At 44.5% G+C, this 21,172-nt stretch overlaps 1 protein-coding gene across 12 annotated transcripts in view; it reads right to left on the bottom strand.

Annotated features, from left to right (window-relative positions):
* The window catches only part of LOC129865043 (protein phosphatase 1 regulatory subunit 12A-like), a 74,465-nt gene that overhangs the window by 14,277 nt on the left and 39,016 nt on the right, over window positions 1-21,172 (bottom strand). For 3 of the 12 annotated variants that reach the window (XM_055937454.1, XM_055937458.1, XM_055937459.1), the window contains exons 5-20: window positions 20,599-20,743; window positions 20,377-20,451; window positions 20,064-20,155; window positions 19,480-19,640; window positions 18,778-18,911; window positions 13,377-13,745; window positions 12,843-12,934; window positions 12,276-12,395; window positions 11,570-11,722; window positions 11,052-11,219; window positions 10,648-10,803; window positions 9,805-9,895; window positions 8,999-9,178; window positions 8,593-8,788; window positions 5,038-5,165; window positions 3,662-3,727 (exon numbers count right to left, since the gene is read on the bottom strand). In XM_055937454.1, coding sequence (XP_055793429.1) covers window positions 3,662-3,727; window positions 5,038-5,165; window positions 8,593-8,788; window positions 8,999-9,178; window positions 9,805-9,895; window positions 10,648-10,803; window positions 11,052-11,219; window positions 11,570-11,722; window positions 12,276-12,395; window positions 12,843-12,934; window positions 13,377-13,745; window positions 18,778-18,911; window positions 19,480-19,640; window positions 20,064-20,155; window positions 20,377-20,451; window positions 20,599-20,743 — 2,326 coding nt within the window. Of the gene's footprint in view, window positions 1-3,661; window positions 3,728-5,037; window positions 5,166-8,592; window positions 8,789-8,998; window positions 9,179-9,804; window positions 9,896-10,647; window positions 10,804-11,051; window positions 11,220-11,569; window positions 11,723-12,275; window positions 12,396-12,842; window positions 12,935-13,376; window positions 13,746-14,617; window positions 14,726-18,777; window positions 18,912-19,479; window positions 19,641-20,063; window positions 20,156-20,376; window positions 20,452-20,598; window positions 20,744-21,172 lie in introns of all 12 variants that reach the window. The other 9 variants (XM_055937455.1, XM_055937464.1, XM_055937461.1 and 6 more) reach the window with 7 other exon arrangements.

The raw sequence follows: 21,172 nt of genomic DNA, 5'->3' as shown, positions 1-21,172 counted from the left end.
TATTTTGAAGATCTTGACAAATTCAAATCTCCCTCAAGTCAAGAAAAAAAACATGCTTCACTTCACACTGCAAGTAATTGATAAATGCAGGGACATTCTTCATTAACTCCAGTTATCCTTGACTTTCACCACCAAAGGCCAGCTATGTTTACCACCTAAAATCAAGTGGGCAGAACTGGAGGGGTGAAACTAGTTACATATCACAATACTATATTGATACTTAGACGTGCATTCAGTACAAATCGATACTTGCAGTCAAATTTACACATCTCCAGCTGGCTTTCGGGGGTCACATTTTTTTTCTCCAATTGTACAGATGATTTTATTTATTTTTTAATTGCAGCGTTTAAAAAATCCTATATCATTGCTTTAAATCAATGCACGGGCGATCACTCTCGCTTGCCATCAATTCCATTCCAATTGCATCCAAAATAGACAATCCTGTTCAAGATTGAAGAGAGAGATTATGCATAATAAGCTTCTAATTTATTGCCTCCGTCTCTTGCACAATACGCACAGCTGTGCTCCGCTCGCTGGCCTCTAAAAAAGGCTCCTTAGCTCTTGGAGTCCCATGCAGGAAAAGCTAGACTAGAAAACCTTGCTGGACATTTTCTTTGCATTTCTTATACCAATAGACTATTTGAAGAGAGCAAACAAGAGTTGTGCGTCCGAATGTTAAATGCAACAGCCAATAGAACTCACAGGTAGTTTGAAAGAGCGAATGCGCGACGGCGCTAGACTATAGTAGTCATTTATTCAGACCCATTAACCATTCAATCCTCATGGAGAAGTGAACACCTTCCACATCTCATTCTAGTCTTACATTATTCAAGCATGTCATTAGAATGATGGACAAACTTATTTAATTTAACTGTTGAAAGCGAGGAAGGAACGGAGCAACACTAGAGAGAGAAAGGAGGTAGGCTAATAACAGGAAATATCTCGAAAAATGTCCATCAAATTTGCTAGCCTATACTTGTAGGCCGCATGTGCTGCACCTGCTTTATCATGGTCTGAACAAGGTGTGTAATTCCAGTCCATATAATGCAGTTCACACTGAAAAAAAGACTACTGCCCCTTGTTTCATTTACTTACCCATAGATGTAGCTATACGCTTTGTTTTTCTGCCGTGCATAATGTGCAGTAGCTTATATATCATATAGCCTATGTATTGGATAACGTCCCAATCATTCGGCCTTCGACGCATTGTCATTAATGTAGGGCTCATAATATGTATTTAATCAGGCTCAGGTTGCATCAGGCTTCAATTTTCAAACAAAGCTCTAATCAGATCCAGACATAGGCCAATTTATATGCTTTATAATGCTTTTGAATAACACTTCCGGTTTTGATGGGAAGTACCGGGTTACATGGGAGAAGTGACTTATTTTCAGGATGGAACATTTGTAAAATACCAGGAAACTATTCAACCCTAATTACCAGGTAACGTTAGTTGACTGTACCTGCAACACAACTCCTGTATTGTTCATCATATAGCTTGTTCTCCATCTTCTTAAATAGTGAGCCAACATGTTGTTTTCAGCCCTTTTATTTCCATGACTGATCAAAAGTCATTTTCTCATGCGCTCTCGTCTCTCTGTAGCAGACATGTAGTGATCAATAGTTTGAAACATCAAATCGCCATACACATCTTGTATCGGCCCCTAAGTATCCTAACATTGTATCGTGAGGTCCCTGGCAATTCCAAGCCCAGGGAGAAAACCAAATCAACTCTGGCAGGAGGGAGCAGCTCTTCCTGAATGCTTTCCTATCCATGCAGAGATAATAGACCATTTCCTATTTGGTGTTCCGTTAAGGCCCCGTCCCAACGTGCAGCCTTCGACAACAAAGAGATATGCTGGCTTTCTGGCTGGTTGCGCAGTCCACCAGCCCTCCTCCTCCCACTGTGTGCGTCTGATCTGCAGCCAAGCGCCTGGCCACATCACTGTCCGCTCCGCAGCACTGCATAGGACACACCCCTTCCAAAACAGGAAGACTTAGCCAGGGAGACTCCATCTTATTTAACCTTTATTTGACAGGGAAGTCATAACAAGACTAGGGTCTCTTACAGATGAGCTCTGCATAAATACAAACAGATACAATATACAACATAACAAAAAGTATTAAAAGGTCACTGATCATTACTCTGAACTGACCAAAGAGGACGAGAAAATCTAATTTCAGAGAGCTCTGGAAGTTGTTCCACATGAAGGTCGCAAAAAAAAAAAATCCCAACCCAACTGTGGAGACCAAAGGGGCCTCCAGTAGTATCCAAACCTGAGACTGGGTTTGGTCATTTGTAACTCTAAATTGAATTAATGATACAATAGATAGGAAGTTTCTTCATGAGTCCTTTGTAGATAAACAAAATTCTGCTCTCTCTTTACATCCTGAGGCCCGACCCATTTTTTGTTAGTCATACCGACCTTCTCATCTCCCTCCCAAAGGTACAAAAGGAACTCCGTTGGGGGTTCTTTAGCTATGATTACAGGGTGGATGTCGTGTCCACTAAAAATAAATCCTCTCGGATTGCAGAATACTGGACATTTTTCACTGCATGTGAAAAAATAAAAATCTTTAAAAAAGTAATTGTCAATATCTAGTCCAAAAAAGTAACTAGCCCAGAATGTTTTAATTCCTTCCATTTTCCTAATAGTGAAAACTGCCTGTACGTTCAACCTTTGACATGAACAAGAAAATGTTCTTTGTGTGGTGGCTTGTTTTGGAACTTACTGAACTATGGTGGAGAGTGCTTTGCGTTTGAGGTCACCTTAGCGACAGGACAATCACAGGAAAGGAGGAACCATGAAATCCAAAGTAAGCATAAGAGGGAGTCTTTACAGTACCAAAGCTGGCCAAAATAGGCCAAATAAAGGAAAAGCAGAGGCACTTGCTTGGCCGTGACTATAGACAAGAGCAAAAAAAGTTGATTGGGGTGGTTGAACTTCACCAAAAAAATGGCCACTCTAAAAGTGTTTAATCAAAACAGTCTATCCTTTAGTTTGGGTCTCAGGCTGGAGGTTGGACCACAGACAGTTGCGGTAAAGAGGTCAATGGAACTCATTCAAAACAATGGAAATGCCATGGAAACGAGTGCCCCCTCGTTTCCTCAATGCCCCCTAGCAAAAACAGCCTATAGGCTATTGTTCATTACGGATATTTCACAATATGTTGAGGTATAAATCTAAGCATAACGCTTGTATGGATGTCAACCCCGATACATGTCAATTTACATGTTCATGTCATAGTCACCAATCAATGGGGTTCGTGACACACACACTGAAACTCTAATGTGGACATGCCTTTCAGTTAAAAACAACTGCCTTCCCATAACCAATCTCTGTATGCTAGCTATGCTACCATCTCATACAAACTTGAGTTAGCATTTAGCAGTCACTTCTTCAAAGCGTGAAAAGGGGACAACTTTAAAACATTATGCAGTGAAAACAGCCCAAAATACCCAAATCAGACTTTAGTAACCACCTTGAACACGTTTCAAATTAATACAAAAATCATTACGGATTTCACAAATATCCACTTAGTTCGATCAGATTTGTTGAATTTGCGCAAATGAGGGCGTCACAGCATCCTGCGTTCCAATGACCTCTTTACTGCATCTATTGCGGGTATATTTCTGCATGGTTGTGTGGACTGAGGTTACCTGAGGTTCACCCTTGATGCTGCCTTCCTCCGAGTCCGCCGATTGGTCTGGGTCATTGTCATCACTCTGGAATGCAAGGAGGGACAGGAGGTCAGGAACAGCCCCGGGAAAGTTATTCTCAGAATAAACCCAAAGTCTGGCTGAAAACCCCCAATCAGCTACATCCAGATGTTTCATGAAGTGCACTTCAGTGTTGTACCTCGAGAGTAGTTGTACTGCTAAATCTATAAAATGGCTTTTTACCTCAAACTGACATGTATCCTTATTACCTTCACTTCTTGTGGATAGGGGGCAGCATTTTCGCGTTTGGATGAAAAGCGGGCCCAGAGTAAACTGCCTCATACTCAGTCCCAGATGTTAATATATGCATATTATTATTGGATAGAAAACACTCTGAAGTTTCTAAAACAGTTTGAATCATGTCTGTGACTATAACAGAGCTTATGTGGCAGGCAAAACCCAGAGGACAAACCATTCAGATTTCTTTTAGGTCACTCTTTTCAATGGGTTTTCATTGGGAATCCAGATTTCTAAGGGACCTTCCTGCAGTTCCTATCGCTTCCACTGGATGTCAACAGTCTTTAGAAATTAGTTGAGGTTTTTCCTTTGAGAAATGAAGAGGTAGCCATGTTCAGAATGAGGCTCCACTGAAGTGTACTGTTTGTTAGAGGCGTGTGACCAGAAAGCATGCTACACATTGTTTTCCTCCGGTATTGAACACAGATCATCCAGTCTTCAATTATATCGATTATTTACATTAAAATACCTAAAGTTGTATTACAAAAGTAGTTTGAAAAGTTTGGACAAAGCTTACAGGTAACTTTTGAGATATTTTGTAGTCACGTTGTGCAAGTTGGAACCAGTGTTTTTCTGGATCAAACTCGCCAAATAAATGGACATTTTGGATATATATCGACGGAAGTAATCGAACAAAAGGACCATTTGTGATGTTTATGGGACATATTGGAGTGCCAACAGAAGAAGCTTGTCAAAGGTAAGGCATGAATGTCTTTATTTCTGCGTTTTGTGTCGCGCAGTGAGGGTTGAAATATGAGAGTCTGTTTGTTTGCTTGGTTGCTATCCTCAGATAATAGCATTGTTTGCTTTCGCCGTAAAGCATATTTGAAATCTGACTAGTTGGCTGGATTCACAACAAGTGTAGCTTTAATTTGGTATAATGAATGTGTGATTTTATGAAAGTTTAATTTTATAGTAATTTATTTGAATTTGGCGCTCTGCATTTTCACTGGATGTTGGCCAGTTTGGACGCTACCGTCCAACATATCCCAGAGAGGTTAAGGGTGGGTCAAGTGGGCTCTGATCATTACACTTGAGGCATATCCACATTAAAGTGTCAGTGTGTTTATGTCACAAACCCCATCTTGGGTCCAGAAAGACACCCCGGTGGAGCGTCTCTTCTCACGGGGCCGCCGGCGATCACGTATGGAGCGGGGCTGGGACTTATCCTCTCCCTCCTTTTCCTCCTCCTGCTTCTTGTCGGATTCTGTCAATTACAGAGAGATTGAGTGAGACACATGCACTGGACCTAGTACATTTGGGGTCAATTCAAATTCTTCAGGTTTACATTGTCAAATCAAAATCTAATTTTGGAAATGCATTTGACTTTACTGAGGAGCCTAACTGGTGACAAACTTTTAGTCACCCAATAAATGAGCATGTCCTTCATCAATAGTGTTCATTATAGTCAGTGTGTGCCGACATCAAAGTTTAATTCCATCAAAGCGTAGTTCGGTAAACCTTAAGTTAAATCTTTAGTTTGCGCCACTTGGGAGGCGCAGAGGTCTAAGGCACAGCATCGCAGTGCTGAGGCGCTACTACAGCCTTGGGTTCGGTCCCAGGCTGTCACAGCCGGACGTGACCGGGAGAACCATGGAGCGGGGCACAATTGGCCCAGCGTCATCCGGGATAGGGGAGGGTTTGGCCGGCTGGGATTTCCTTGTCTCATCGTGCTCTAGCGACTACTTGTAGCGGGCCAGCCGACTGCAAGCTGACTTCGGTCGTCAGTTGGACGGTGTTTCCTCCGACACATTGGTGCGGATGCCTTCCGGGTTAAGCAAGCAGTGAGTCAAGAAGCAGTGTGGCTTGGCAGGGTCATGTTTCATTTAAGGCATTTCATTTAAGGCAACCCAATCCTCTCCCTGCCTGGGTGGAATTTAGGTTAACCAGTCTATGCTCACATGGCTATTAGATACAGTGCCTTCAGAAAGTATTCATACACCTTGACTTGTTCTACATTTTGTTCTGTTACAGCCTGAATTCAAAATGGATTAAATTGATAATTTGTTAAACCATCTACACAAATTATCCCATAATGACAGTGAAAACATGTTTTTATATTTATTGAAAACGTAATAAAGAAATATAATTTACATAAGTATTCCCCTGAGTCAATTCTTTGCAGAAGCACCTTGGCAGCGATACAGCTTTAAACCTCTGGATTTTAGGATTTTCTCCCATTCTTCCTTGCAGATTTTCTCAAGCTCTTAAATTAAAATGGGGAGTGGCAGTGAACAGCAATCTTCAAGTCTTTCCACAGATTAAGTACATTTACATTCTTTTTCTGAAGCCATTTCAGCATTGCTTTGGCTGTATGCTTGGGGTCATTCTGCTGTTGGAATGTAAATCTTCGCCCTCAGTCGAAGGTCCTTTGCGCTCTGAAGCAGGTTCTCGTCAAGAAATTGCCTGCATGTCTCCATTCATTGGTCCCTCTATCCTTACCAGTCTCCCAGTCCCTGCTGCTGAAAAGCATCCCCATAGCATGCTGCTGCCACCACGCTTCACGGTAGGAATGGTGTTACACGGGTGATGAGCTGTGTCTGGTTCTCTCCAGACATAGCCCTTTGTATTCAGGCCAAAGACTTACATTTTTGTCTCATCAGACCACAATCTTTTGCCTTATGCTTTTATGTTTTTCACGTGCCTTTTTTGCAAACTCCAGGCATGCTGTCATGTGCATTTTTCTCAGGAGTGGCCTCAGGCTCTACAGCACTTTACCAATCTGGGCTTTGTGGGAGAGTGGCCAGGCCATTGTCCTTCTGGCAGGTTCTCCCATCTCAGCCAAGGAAATATGTAGTTCTGTCAGTGGTCATTGGCTTCTTGGTCACCTCCCTGACCAAGGTCCTTCTTGCCCGGTTGCTCAGTTTGGTTGGCTGGCCAGCTCTAGGCAGAGTTACATATTATTTTATTGATTTATTTCCCAATGAAGCCCACTGTGCCTTTGGAAACATTCAAAACTCTAGAAATTGTTTTAAACCCTTCCCCAGATACATGCCTCATCATAATTATCTTGGAGCACTACCAACAGTTCCTTGGACTTCATGGTATAGTTTCTGCTCTGACATTTATTTGACTTAACCTTCATTTAACTAGGCAAGTCAGTTATTTACTTATTTACAATGACAGCCCACATGCACTGTGGGACCTTATATAGACATGTTTCTTTCTAAAAAAATAATGTCCAAACAATTGAACACAGGTGGACTCCAATCAAGCTGTAGTAACATCAATGATGATCAAAGGAAATTACATGCAACTGAGCACTATTTGGAGTGTCATAGCAAAGGGATGTGAATACTTATATACACACTGAACAGAAAATATAAAACGGAACATGTAAAGTGTTAGTTCCACGTTTCATAAGCGGAAATAAAAGATCCCAGAAATGTCCATACCCACAAAAAGCTTATTTCTATAAAATGTTGGTGCACAAATTTGTTACCATCCCTGTTAGTGAGCATTCCTTTGCAAAGATAATCCATCTACCTGACAGGTGCTGCATATCAAGAAGCTGATTAAACAGCATGGCCATTACACAGGTGCACCTTGTGCTGCGGACAATAAAAATACTAAATTGTGTTGTCACACAACGCCACAGATTTCTAAAGTTTTGATAGAGCTTGCAATTGGCATGCTGACTGCAGGAATAACCACCAGAGCGGTTGCCCAGAGAAATACATTTTCATTTCTCTACAATAAGCCACCTCCAATGTAATTTTAGAGAATTTGGCAGTACGTCCAACCGGTCTCACAAGCGCAGACCACAACCACACCAGCCCAAAACTTCCACATCCGGCTTCTTCGCCTGCGAGATCATCTGAGACCAGCCTCCCAGATAGCTGATTAAACTGAGGAGTATTTCTGTCAATAATAAAGCCCTTTTGTGGGAAAAACTCATTCTGATTGGCTATGCCCTCCCAGGCCCACACGCAGCCACGTGTGGGCCTGGGAGGGCATAGGCCCACCCACTTGGAAGCCAGGCACACACACGTAGCTGCGTCACTGCACAGTCATGTGAAATCCATAGATTAGGGCCTAATGAATTTATTTAAATTGACTGATTTCCTTATATGAATTTTAACTCAGTAAAATCATTGTAATTGTTGCATGTTGTGTTCATATTTTTGTTCAGTATAAATGATTTGTATTTCATCTTCAATAAATTGCAAAAATCTCTGAAACATGTTTTCACTGTAATTATGGGATATTGTGTGTAGATGGGTGAGAAAATCTATTTAACACATTTTGAATTCAGGCTGTAACAACAAAATGTAGAATAAGTCAAGAATTTATACTTTCTGAAGGCACTGTATATCTAATTATGTTACATACTCCAGCCATACCTCAATATGGGAATATATTCTACATCAGTAGAACTCAAGCTTCTTTTTTTCAACGGATAGGTCTGCTGTTGAAAGCAGGAGTATCTCAGTATACTATTTGTGCGTGCATGTGCGTCTACTCAGTCACAATCAACGCACTGCTGACAGTGTCCAGAATGCTCACAGTTTGATATGAGAGTACATAGATTTATCATACTGATACACCGAATGGCAGCAACATATGAGGTTTAATACAATTACAATCCATAGCATTTAGACATCTGAACGCGTAGGTCTGCTCTCATGGCTGACCTTTCTCAGTGTCCCTGGAGGAGCGGCTGTATGAAGAGGTGATGCCCGTCAGGCTGTTGGGCCTGTTGAGGGAGCTGGAGGAGGAGGTGATGCCCGTCAGGCTGTTGGGCCTGTTGAGGGAGCTGGAGGTGGTGGAGGACGGGGTGGAGGCCGTGCTCAGGGTGGAGGTGGTCGAGGGACGGAAGCGCTGGTAAGTCTGGAGAGGAGAAAAAATTGGAAGTCTGGAATGGTTACCGTCATCAGATCAAAGAACCAGGGCTTGAGGAAAACTGCCAAAAATGTATCCAATTTATTTTGAAACCTCAAAAGTGATTGTCAGTTTACACATCAACAGTAAACTCATATGTTGTAATTCCAGATGGATACCAGAGCATTGTAAATAACTCTTGGAGAAGCCATCACATACCTCTTCGAAGCTGCGGTACCTCGACCGGTAGTCGTCCTCCTTGGTCTCACCAGTCTCCTTCTCCTCTTGCTTCTCCTTGTCTTGTTTCTCCTTCTCTTCCTTCTCCTCCTCCCGGGTCCGTGTGGGGCGGCTCCTGCCGATTGTCTTCTCTGCCTCTTGGAGGTCAGTCAGAGTCACACCCTGAGAGGAAATGGAGAGAATTTAGTGATTCTCTGCCGAAAAGGGTTACAGGAGCAAATGTTTGTTATTTGGCTATTTTGATTTCCTCATGGAGGGAAAAACTACAAGATGGCAGTAATCTGCATTTTGGAAGATGAAACTGTACAACTAATTTCAGGCATTCACTTACTGCACTGTGAACATTATTGTGGTTATAGAAAGTAGACAATTTACTCTGGCATTTTAAGCTGAACCATATTCAGTTATTTCAGATAGTATTAGTGACAGCGTGGAGAAGGACCAGCCCAGTTTCATACAGCTTGTAAACAATATAATTAAAACTCACCATGCTTAGAAATATGTGCCACTTTACACAATGTTTATGTTTCCGCAATAAAAACTGGCAATACATTTTTTTTTTTTTAACAATCAGTTCAGCTATATTACCCCAAGCCACATTATGGCAGAATACTTGATAACATGCATATTACTTTTTCTTATGACTTTTATAGTAGAGAAATGGACTAACCAACCATTACAAAGTCCAATAAGAAGTGACTCAGTTGACACTGCATTTATCGACACGTATTTGGTTGGCCATTTAGGGCCAGTTCAGAAGAAGAGTTAGGACAGACGTCTTCACTAACCTGGGTAGACCGTCTGGACTGTCTAGCATGTCTGGAGCGGGCTTTCCTCTGGGACTCCGACTCTTCATCCCGGACAGGCGTGAGGTACGATCTGCAACACAAACAGGGACAGGCATGAGGTATGACCTTGAACAAAAACAAGCTAAAGCCATGTCAGGTTGAGGATGATAGACATGGTAGTTATGAGACTGACAACTGTTGTACAATTGTACTATCTCCCTTCACCTTTAATTTAGCGTTAGTGTCAAAATATTGCAAATACTGAGGGAACAACAAAACTGGTAATTGTAATGCTTTCTTTGAAGAGGGAATGTGTTCCTTCACCACATTCAAAAATATGAACTCAATCACTTGTGAGCCTTGGCTAGGCCTTGAGAAACCCTTCATCCTTATAAGGAGAACTTTCGGAAGCAGTCGGAGTTCTAGACCCCTCCCAGAAACAGGTGGCTTCTTTCAGCAGCAGTGACTTCACAGAAAGACGTGCTCTTAACCCCATTCATTTTAACAGACTCCCGCTCCTCCTCCAGTGTGTACACACTGTAGGAGATCACACCCAATTCTCAAATAGAGGCAATGCAATCTCAAACAGCACAGGATCCTGCTAGCTACAAGACATTCCACTTGAGACGGCAGTTATTACATTGTAATTGCATAAAGAAGTGAAGAAACATGAGCTGTGTGTAAAATAATAGAAAAGGTGTGCATCAGTGACATCCTTGTTTTTCCATTTCAGAGTGTGTGTGTGTGTGTGTGTGTGTGTGTGTGTGTGTGTGTGTGTGTGTGTGTGTGTGTGTGTGTGTGTGTGTGTGTGTGTGTGTGTGTGTAGACAGGTGGTGCGCGTACGTGCGCGTGTCGGACCTGCGTCTCTCCCTGCCGTCAGAGCCAATGATAGTGCCAGTAGTGGACGTGGTGGTGGTGGTAGAACCAGTGTTAATCGTAGGGATGACTGCCGCAGACTCCTTCTCCTTTTCCCTCTCCGCACTCTCCTCTGCCCAGTACCTGATCCATACAATTGTACACACACAGGACTTCAAAATAGGACAAACATTTTTTACATTCATGTGTGTAGGGTCCTCCCAGGATTTAACACCTGTAACTGCAATTCCCGACAATCTAGATATAAAAAAGCCTTATATGATAACAAATAAAATAAAATGTACTTATTTTACATAGTGGTGCAGTGCTCCTCTTACATTATTTGGGGGAGATCCCTGTGTGTCACATGCATGTGTTCCGTGTGCACGTACCTGCTGGTGAGGCTGGAGGATCCGGTGCGGGTGGAGGAGCCCAGACTGGAGATCAGGCTGCGGTCACGGTGGCCGGTGGGCGAGGTAACAGACGAGGTGGTGGTGGTAGTGCTAGTGGAGGAAGAGGTGGTCGAACCCAGGTCCTCGTGCCTCCTGCCAAAGGAACCACTGTGGATATCAGCGGAACAACAGTCAGAAGGAACGAGAGAACAGGAAAGAGGGAAGGAGAGTGAAAGATAGGCTGGAAAGGAGAGGACCCATTACCCATACCAGGAATGACACGCTATGAAAACTAGGCGATCCAAAACAGTTAACACTGTGGCCTTTGAAGATGAATTCCTCTCTCATTAGCAGTTACCCAGTATCCCAAAATGGTTAATGGGAGGGTCACGAGAACACCATAGTCACATGGAACTACACAACACTTATGTAGCGGAGACAAACAGACGGACAGACAGGTGACAGACAGACAGTGGAGGTGGATAGAGGCTGTTGTTCAGTGGGGGCTGGTGGTATACCTGCGGTAAATGCTGCAAGACTGGTAGTGGGAGGTGGGTGACTGCCAGGGTTTAGTGTTACAGGTGATAGGGTCCAAGCTGGAGGCAGACGAGGACTTGGCTGGCACGTCCCGCGTGCTGCCGCTCCGCCCTAGCGTTAGCGTGTGGGACGTGCTGGCAGTGTGTGGAGGTGGGGGGAGCGAATATAGGCATGTTAGCAAGGGGGCACACCACACACATTTATATAACATACACACACATAACGTATAAAAACTAAGCTCTGATACACTTGGTCCATGTCTTGGTTTCTTGAGCCATAGTGATGGATTCTGGATAATGTAGTTTTGGAACCTTGCAGGCTGTAAGAGCGTGACAATGGCAGATTGTAATGTATAACCTGATGTGTAGTATAGAGAAACTAAAGGCACAGAAACCTGACTGGACTAGTACGGTCATGCAGGAGACTGTGGCGTTTGTGACAGAGGCGTCGGACTGACTTGCACAGCTTTTCTCAGTAGATGTTTGCATGTACATGCACTGCTTTCAAATGGGACTCCGAAATCATAATCGACATTAGCAATGAGTCAACTAAAAAGTGTAACTGGATATGTCCACGACATTATTAGTAAGTCCATAACTAGAACTGAATGAACGGATGCGCTGATCTGGTGTAGTGAGTCGGTCAGGGTGAGGACTGAGGGGTAGCATATAGTGAAGCGTGGCAAACCTGCGCTGATAGCTGGGTGTTGTTCGGTTGGTGGAAGCGCTTCCTTCACTGTTCTTCAGCTCATCGTCCCAGCGTCTCCTTGTGTAGGAGCCACTACGTACCAGACTAGCAGCAGAGTCCCTGGGATTGGAACCACACACACTACAATATCACCCAGGGCGCCACAATATACAGACAAGTACCAGCAGCCTTGTGCTACAACAGGTCAATACTGGATAAATCCTAAAATGTGTCTAAATGTAAAATCAGTAATGACTAACAAAGTATCAATGACCGATATTTGTAACATATTGAGATATTGTCAATCTGATTGATGCTGGTCAAATGTGAACAGTGAGAATATTATTTTCCAGTACCTAATTCCTACACGTCATAGAAATATGTATGAGGCCACTTTTTAAATCTATAGATTTTTCATTGTAAACTGAAGTACTCAGAGGCAGCAGAACAGATACATAAAGACAACATGCAGTGCTGGTTTTGGGCCTGTAACACACAGCAGTGAACAGCAGGTGGTGCTCCTGTCAATGCACTTTTCCCTTCAGAGGGACCACGCTGGCGCTTCACCTGTTCTCCTTCTCGTCAATGTCTGATGTACTGGCCAGTCTCCTGGGGATGGTGGGGGCAACGTAGGCAAGTCTGGCTCCTTTGTCTTTTTCCTGCACATGAAACATTAGGATCTCAATCAAATGGCTCAAAACACAAACACATGCTACATCTACTAACATTCTTCATACATTGTCCCCCAGCCAACAAACCCGTCACCGTCGACGGTGGATTTCAACTTCAATCCAGCAATGCAACTTTTCAAGACAGTCTGGAACGGTGAACCATCAACTTCATCTTAATATACACACACTTCAATGTGTTCAAAGCAGCTGGACATATAACATGATTTGAAACAGATGTCATCAAATATCAGCACTATTGACTAGGCTAGACAGGGACACATTGTTATTGTAGGGGCACTGAGTGGGGTCCTATAGAGGCATACAGTAAGTATATGGTATTGGGTCAGCACTAATGACAAGCTTAGATCAGAACACATTATGATGGCACTGATGCCTGGGTCAGACAGCGTGGTGTTAGTTAGCTACTGACCTTCTCTTTGTCCTTGTTGTCCAGGGAGGAGGAAAGGCGGGGGCTGGAGGCCGAGCGCATCACCCCGGCCGTGTCCTTCTCCTTCTGAGCCTCCTTAGTGGCAGTGATCTCCGCCAGCGCCCCGTAGCTGCCCGTCTTCCTCAGGCCCAGGCGCCATGACGCCGGGGACTCGTCCGATTTCTTTGTCTTGTCATCCTCCTGTTTATCTTTAGGGGAGACCTCTTTAGGGGAGACCTCTTTAGGGGAGACCTCTTTAGGGGAGACCTCTTTAGGGGAGACCTCTTTAGGGGAGACCTCTTTAGGGGAGACCTCTTTAGGGGAGACCTCTTTAGGGGAGACCTTACCGGCAGAGGACACCTGCTGGGCGACCTGGGGGAGAGAGAGAGGAGAGGGGTTAGTGGGTAGCCGTTAGCAAAGACACGTTAATAAAGGGGGTTTATACAGAGAGCAGACGAAGGCAGCAGTCCGGGGTTAAGTTTTCCTTGGGTGAAGAACACAGAGCAGTCCACAGAGGTTAATCAAGAGGTCAAAAAGCAAAGGAGTTTTGGTGTGGAATGAATCTGCAGAGGCTACTGTCTGATCTCTGGCAGCGCTTGATAACGTGTCATGGATTGACAACAAATTTAAGGGGGATGTTTGAGTAGGGGCGCATGTTGGGAGGGGAACCGGAGTTCTTTAGACATGCTCGAGACACAACAAGTGACTTGCACCCCTATAAATAATATAACCACATCTAGGTCGACGGCTCCCTTGAAAAAGAGACTTTGGTCTCAATGGGACTCACTGCTAAAATAAAGGTAAAATGAATAAATAAACTCTGGTACTAGACTTTTGACTGAGCAACAGAGTACCAACTCCTTACTCTTAGCAGCAGTGGCAGGTCTACAATCAGACACTAAAGAGAACAAACACTGTTCACTGAAACTCCAGTTAGTGATAAAATCCTCACACAAGCCTTGGGCACACGGTTACACTGCACACATAATGGCTACAGAAACATCAAATAGACCACAATAGTTGGCGCACATGAGCCACAGACACAGAGAAAGCATTATAGGACAGTGTGTTTGAAGACCCATGCAGAAAATAAATGTTTTTTTGGGGGGGGGGGGCTGTCACTAGGTTAGCAAGAGTGTTGACTGGATGGGCTATTGAAGTCAGGTGATTAGGCAAGTTGTCGTTTGGTGCGGCGGTAACAAGGGCAGGGTAACTAATAACTCTGGAACACACCAATGCCTCACCATGGGTTTTTTGGGCACAAGAGAAATGCCAGTTTTGCGCAAGCCTTGACGCCACAATGCAGGACAGCTTGGCTCCGCCACAGGCATGAGGGCAGTAATATAATCAGACTAAAGCCAACCAAGACAAGAGCCATGATGAGAGAGGGGCAGACAGAGAGAAAGAGACAAATGGAGTGGGAGAGAGAGAAACAGAGTAGAGAGAGAAGCAGCAAAGATACAGTTCCTAGCACAGAGAGACAAAGATATATTTTAAGGCCTGATCACACCAAACAATGTCTGACAAGGGGGTCAATCGTTTCTATTGGTTGAGTGAGTGACAGCTCTCGCAGGACACGAGAGGCATTTTGAAAAGACAAGACAATGCTAGTCTCAAAGCGGACATTGTTAATTGTTTTGGTCACTCTTGTTAGACAGAAGACATTGCGTTGTGTGTGTGCTAGGCATTAAAGTAGGAGGGGAATAAGAGCATTTCTACAACAGAGATAAGAGGAAATATGGATAACTGGGATAGTGATGGGTATATTTCATAGTCTGGACTTCAGCTTGAATGCAGAGTCCTCCACAAAGAAAATGCAATCAGATGGGAGGATACATCCAATGGGAGAAATTCCTTGGGCACCTAACATCACCTTAAAGGGAAAACGTTACTGTTTCAAAAAATTGTACTTCAACGAAACGTAAAAACAGAAGTAGTATAGACCGGGTATTGTTTTGTAGCAGGAATTTTTCTAGTTTAATAATACTGAACCAGTAGTGTTGAAGGAAAGATAGTACATTTAAAGTAATTTGTAGTATCATTAGGATAATGTTGCGTAAGTCCATTGCCTCAGTTATTATGAGGGAATAAAGCAGAAGTGCCCTCTAAAGAGTAACAGGCCTTCACTGAGAGACAGTATATGGACAGAGGTCACTGAGTACATTGTCAGCTGCAACGCCACATCTGCACTGCAGAGGGCAGCAGACAAAGGGAAACTGGGGGCCATTTTTGAACGATAAATTCCCATCCTCATGGTGTCTAGTAATAATCAACACTGCTAAAATATTTGACTGATGACCTTACCTGTATCCTTCCAGGGGTCAACAGTGTACCATTACAATGTCGAGCAAGGCTACCCACCCCCATGTACAACCACTGCTATGCCCTCAGACAACCCATCAAACAAGCAAAGGGTTAATACAGGATTAAGATTGAATCCTACTACACCGGCTCTGATGCTCATCGGATGTGGCAGGGCTTGAAAACTATTACAGACTACAAAGGGAAACCCAGATGTGAGCTGCCCAGTGACGTGAGCATACCAGAAGACCTAAATGCCTTTTCTGCTCGCGTCGAGGCAAGCAACACTGAAGCATGCCCGAGAGCACCAGCTGTTCTGGATGACTGTGGTAACGCTCTCGGTAGCCGATGTGAACAAAAAAACAGGTCAACATTCACAAAGCCGCTGGGCCACAGATTACCCGGACGTGTACTCAAAGCATGCGTGTCTTCACTGACATTTTCAACCTTTCCTTGACCAAGTCTGTAACACCTACACGTTTCAAGCAGACCACCATAGTCCCTGTGCCCAAGGAAGTGAAGGTAACCTGCCTAAATGATAATCGCCCCGTGGCACTCACGTTGGTAGCCATGAAGTGCTTTGAAAGGTTGGCCATGGCTCACATCAACAGCATCCTCCCAGACACCCTAGACCCACTCCAATTCGCATACCGCCCCAACAGATCCACAGATGACGCAAACTCAAATCGCACTCCACACCACCCTTCCTCACCTGGAAAAAAGGAACACCTATGTGAGAATGCTGTTCATCGACTACAGCTCAGCATTCAACACCATAGTGCCCACGAAGCTCATCACTAAGCTAAGGACCCTGGGACTAAACACCTCCCTCTGCAACTGGATCCTGGACTTCCTGACGGGCCACCCCCAGGTGGTAGGAGTAGGCAACGATACATCTGCCACACTGATCCTTAACACTGGGGCCCCTCAGGGGTACTTAGTACCCTCCTGTATTCTCTGTTCACCCACGACTCCATGGCCAAACAACTCCAACACTTTCATTAAGTTTGCTGACGACACAAGTGGTAGGCCTGATCACCGACAACGATGAGACGGCCTATAGGTCAGAGAGGTCAGAACTGGCAGTGTGGTGCCAGGACAACAACCTCTCCGTCAATGTGAGCAAGACAAAGGAGCTGATCGTGGACCACAGGAAAAGAAGGGCCAAACAGGCCCCCATTAACATCGACGGGGCTGTAGTGGAGCGGGTCGAGAGTTTCAAGTTCCTTGGTGTCCACATCACCAACAAACTATCATGGTCCAAACATACCAACACAGTCAAAAAGAGGGCACAACAAAACTTTTTCCCCTCAGGAGACTGAAAAGATTTGGCATGGGTCCTCAGATCCTCAAAAGGTTCTACAGCTGCACCATGGAGAGCATCCTGCCTGGTATGGAAACTGCTCAGCATCTGACCATAAGGCGCTACAGAGGGTAGTGCAAACAGCACTATACATCACTGGGGCCAAGCTTCCTGCCATCCAGAAGCTTTATAATAAGCGGTGCCAGAGGAAAGCCCATAAAATTGTCAGAGACTCCAGTCACCCAAGTTATAAACTGTTTTCTCTACCGCACGGCAAGCGGTACCGGAGCGCAAAGTCTGGTACCAAAAGGCTCCTCAACAGCTTCTACCCTCAAGCCATTAGACTGCTGAACAATTCATAAAAATCGCCACCCCCTCGGTAAAGTCTACACTTGGCGCGGTAAAGTCTACACTTGGCGCGGTAAAGTCTACACTTGGCGCGGTAAAGTCTACACTTGGCGCGGTAAAGTCTACACTTGGCGCGGTAAAGTCTACACTTGGCGCGGTAAAGTCTACACTTGGCGCGGTAAAGTCTACACTTGGCGCGGTAAAGTCTACACTTGGCGCGGTAAAGTCTACACTTGGCGCGGTAAAGTCTACACTTGGCGCGGTAAAGTCTACACTTGGCGCGGTAAAGTCTACACTTGGCGCGGTAAAGTCTACACTTGGCGCGGTAAAGTCTACACTTGGCGCGGTAAAGTCTACACTTGGCGCGGTAAAGTCTACACTTGGCGCGGTAAAGTCTACACTTGGCGCGGTAAAGTCTACACTTGGCGCGGTAAAGTCTACACTTGGCGCGGTAAAGTCTACACTTGGCGCGGTAAAGTCTACACTTGGCGCGGTAAAGTCTACACTTGGCGCGGTAAAGTCTACACTTGGCGCGGTAAAGTCTACACTTGGCGCGGTAAAGTCTACACTTGGCGCGGTAAAGTCTACACTTGGCGCGGTAAAGTCTACACTTGGCGCGGTAAAGTCTACACTTGGCGCGGTAAAGTCTACACTTGGCGCGGTAAAGTCTACACTTGGCGCGGTAAAGTCTACACTTGGCGCGGTAAAGTCTACACTTGGCGCGGTAAAGTCTACACTTGGCGCGGTAAAGTCTACACTTGGCGCGGTAAAGTCTACACTTGGCGCGGTAAAGTCTACACTTGGCGCGGTAAAGTCTACACTTGGCGCGGTAAAGTCTACACTTGGCGCGGTAAAGTCTACACTTGTTGTATTCGGCGCATGTGGCAAATAAAGTTTGATTTGAAGACCAGGGCTCCTGTTCTTCAACTAATCGTAACTCACGCTCCCTGGGCCTCTGACTTTTGTTTCTGTTCACAGTGTACCGCAGGCGGCGACAACTCCTACCCAAGTGTTGTACTATTCATGTGACCGGCAAAACAAATCCCAGGTAACCCCCTTAATATAAACCCCGTGTAACTTGAGCCAAGCGTGAAGCACGGGTTTGTGTTAAAGCTTTAACTAAACAGACATTGAATTATATTGATCTGTATACCGGTGAGGTGTTGAGATGGCTCACTTCAGGGCCTCGCGTGAAAGCTGCATTCATAAACTGAGCTCAGGTGTCGCTATGTATCCCGGTTTACAGGTTACTTCCTAACGCATCAGAGGTTAAACCTTCCTTTTAGGTTCTATAACTAACAAACTTATGGGACACGGAACCACTTGGTCAGTCATGTGACTCCAGAAAGAGTTCTTCAGTAGTGGGAGCTGTAAAGGCGTGATAAACTCTCTGCAGAAGAGGCTGACGAGGACTAGTGGAGGACTTCAGTGGACCTATCCACCAGGCCGTACCTTCTTGACAGGCGAGGTGAGAGTCACCTGGTTAGTGGGGCTGGTTGGGGTGGTGGACACCGTAACGCTGGTCGGCGTTGGCACCACAGTAGTGCCGTTACTGTTGCTCACAGGGACAGGCGTCTTGCTCTTGTCTGGAGGGGAGGAAGAGAGGGGCTAGTATGAGTTACTGATGCATAAAAACTGGTTTATACTTCATCTAACCACATGACTGTAGACCATTAAAATGCATCAAGCGTTTCTTGGCAAAAATAAAATAAAAACGATACTCAGGTAGACTGTCTGCAGACCGTCATTGCAACTGTTGTTTGTACGATATGGTCTGATTAGCTAGCTAGCTAAAGTGCTAGCACCAAACCCCCCTTTAGACATGTCTTTTTAGTACTAAAATAATTTAATGGATGGGTTTGTTGGTGTTAAAATAAAGCAGGTATGCTTTTTATATTTTGTTGTCATGCAGACTGTCATTTTTGTGTTTATACTTTTTCATAAAGATGCACGACCATAGGTGATGTCACAGACAACAGTGTTTATAATGTCGTTGCAACAAGTATGTACAGACAGTGTTCATCTACAACACACTACAACATTTACAAATCAGTTCAACTAATGTAGACAGGGTCTAAGGTCTTCTTCAGAAATCAGGTCAAGGTTTAGAAACACCCTGCCTGCCATTGTACCATTACAGTAGGTTGAACGTACCAGCTTCAGTCTCAGACTCCGAGTCTTCCTCCTCTTCCTCCTCGCTGGAGCAGCTGGACTCCTGGTCCTTCTTGCCCTCCTCTTCCTCGTCCACCTTCTCCGGTTCCAGGGTCTCGATGCGCGGGGCGGGCTTCTCGGGCTCCAAGAGGAGGGTCTCTTTGCTGGAACACACAATGTTTGGTACTTTCAGTCTGCATGGATTCATTATTATTAGACTACAAAGACACGTGTGCACCATTTCAGAGCAACACCCATAAACCTCCATATTATCAGGGTGCCTCAATGACTTGGCGATACTTTCAATGTACTGAATACTTAAAACATGAACTTAACTCTATATACCGGGGGTACCGGTACAGAGTCGATGTGCAGTGGGCACCGGTTAGTCGAGGTAATATGTACATGTAGGTAGAGTTATTAAAGTGACTATGTATAGATAACAGAGTGTACCAGCAGTGTAAAAGAGGGGGTGGGTGACCTACCCTGGGGTTAATGCATAAAAGACAGACAATCCATTAGATGACTGTATTTCACTGAGTGACTACCTAATGTCACCCCATTTCCCCCCCAACCAGGACATTTACCTCTTAATGGATATTAGATTTTGATTGTTGTCCCCAGTGGTCGTCGTTTCTATCAAGGGAGACTTCTTAACATCCTTCTTTTCACTATTGAGCTGCAACGGGAGAAAAACATTAAATGATTGAAGGCAGTTGGCACCCTAACTGTCAGTCTTAAAAAAAAGAAAAGGAAAAAAAAGTCTGATATGATCAAGGGCCTCTGCTACGCTTACACCTGCAAGGCATATACCAGTTTTGAAAGCTTCAATAGCAGGTTATGCAGTTCATCCAGGCTCAAATGAAAGCTCTTATGTAAGCATTAGCCACACTGGCTTACCAGATTCTGCTTCTTCTGTAATTCCTCTAAGTAGCCAAGGACATCTTCATCTGCAACATCAAAAGCCGTCTGACCCTGAGGAGGAAACACACAATTCTCAGAACTAGTGTTATGAGAAGAGCACATATGTGCAATACAGTACGTAACATTACATGCTCCATATTCAACTGAACCTTAGAGGGTATGGATAGAGGATGGAGATGCCATTGAAGTACTACTCACCACTTTATTGATAAGGTCCATGTCACACAGGTTCTCCACCAGTATCTTGCAGGCCTCCTCTTTGCCCCAATGTGAAGCAGCGTGGAGCGGGGTCCAGCCGTCAAAGTCTTTAATATTTACATCATACCCTGCTTGGATTAAAAGCCTGGGGGGCGCAGGCGGGGGAGACAAAAATAGTGTTTATGAGATTTAGCTAATCTTGTTCTTTTGGATTTGGTGCTGCAAACTAATCTTATCAGTCATTGCCAGTGTCCAGGCTTTTGTTACTGTGCCAGCATTATGGCTAAATTTCCTATTAGTTAGGCAAAAACAGAACCCAAAGACACAAATAAACCAAAAAGTATTCCATCAACTATTTGCATAAGTGCAAATACATTCGCGCAAATGTTTAAGAACCCTATATCAGTCAATAAACGTCTTGCAGGACAGGAAAAATGTTGACCTCTGAGTATCTGGTACTCAACATGGTAGATGTTAGTGTTAGCCAACTATGGCAGTGGAGTGTGTGGGAGACTTCGTTGGCTGCATTCCCAGGAGCAGATGGACAGGGTGCTGCAGTCCCTCCCTTAGGCAG

The sequence above is a fragment of the Salvelinus fontinalis genome, chromosome 11, assembly GCF_029448725.1.
Source record: "Salvelinus fontinalis isolate EN_2023a chromosome 11, ASM2944872v1, whole genome shotgun sequence".
Lineage (NCBI taxonomy): Eukaryota > Metazoa > Chordata > Actinopteri > Salmoniformes > Salmonidae > Salvelinus > Salvelinus fontinalis.
The sequence above is the reverse complement of the archived record's forward strand: the minus strand, read 5'-3'. Positions and strand labels throughout refer to the sequence as shown.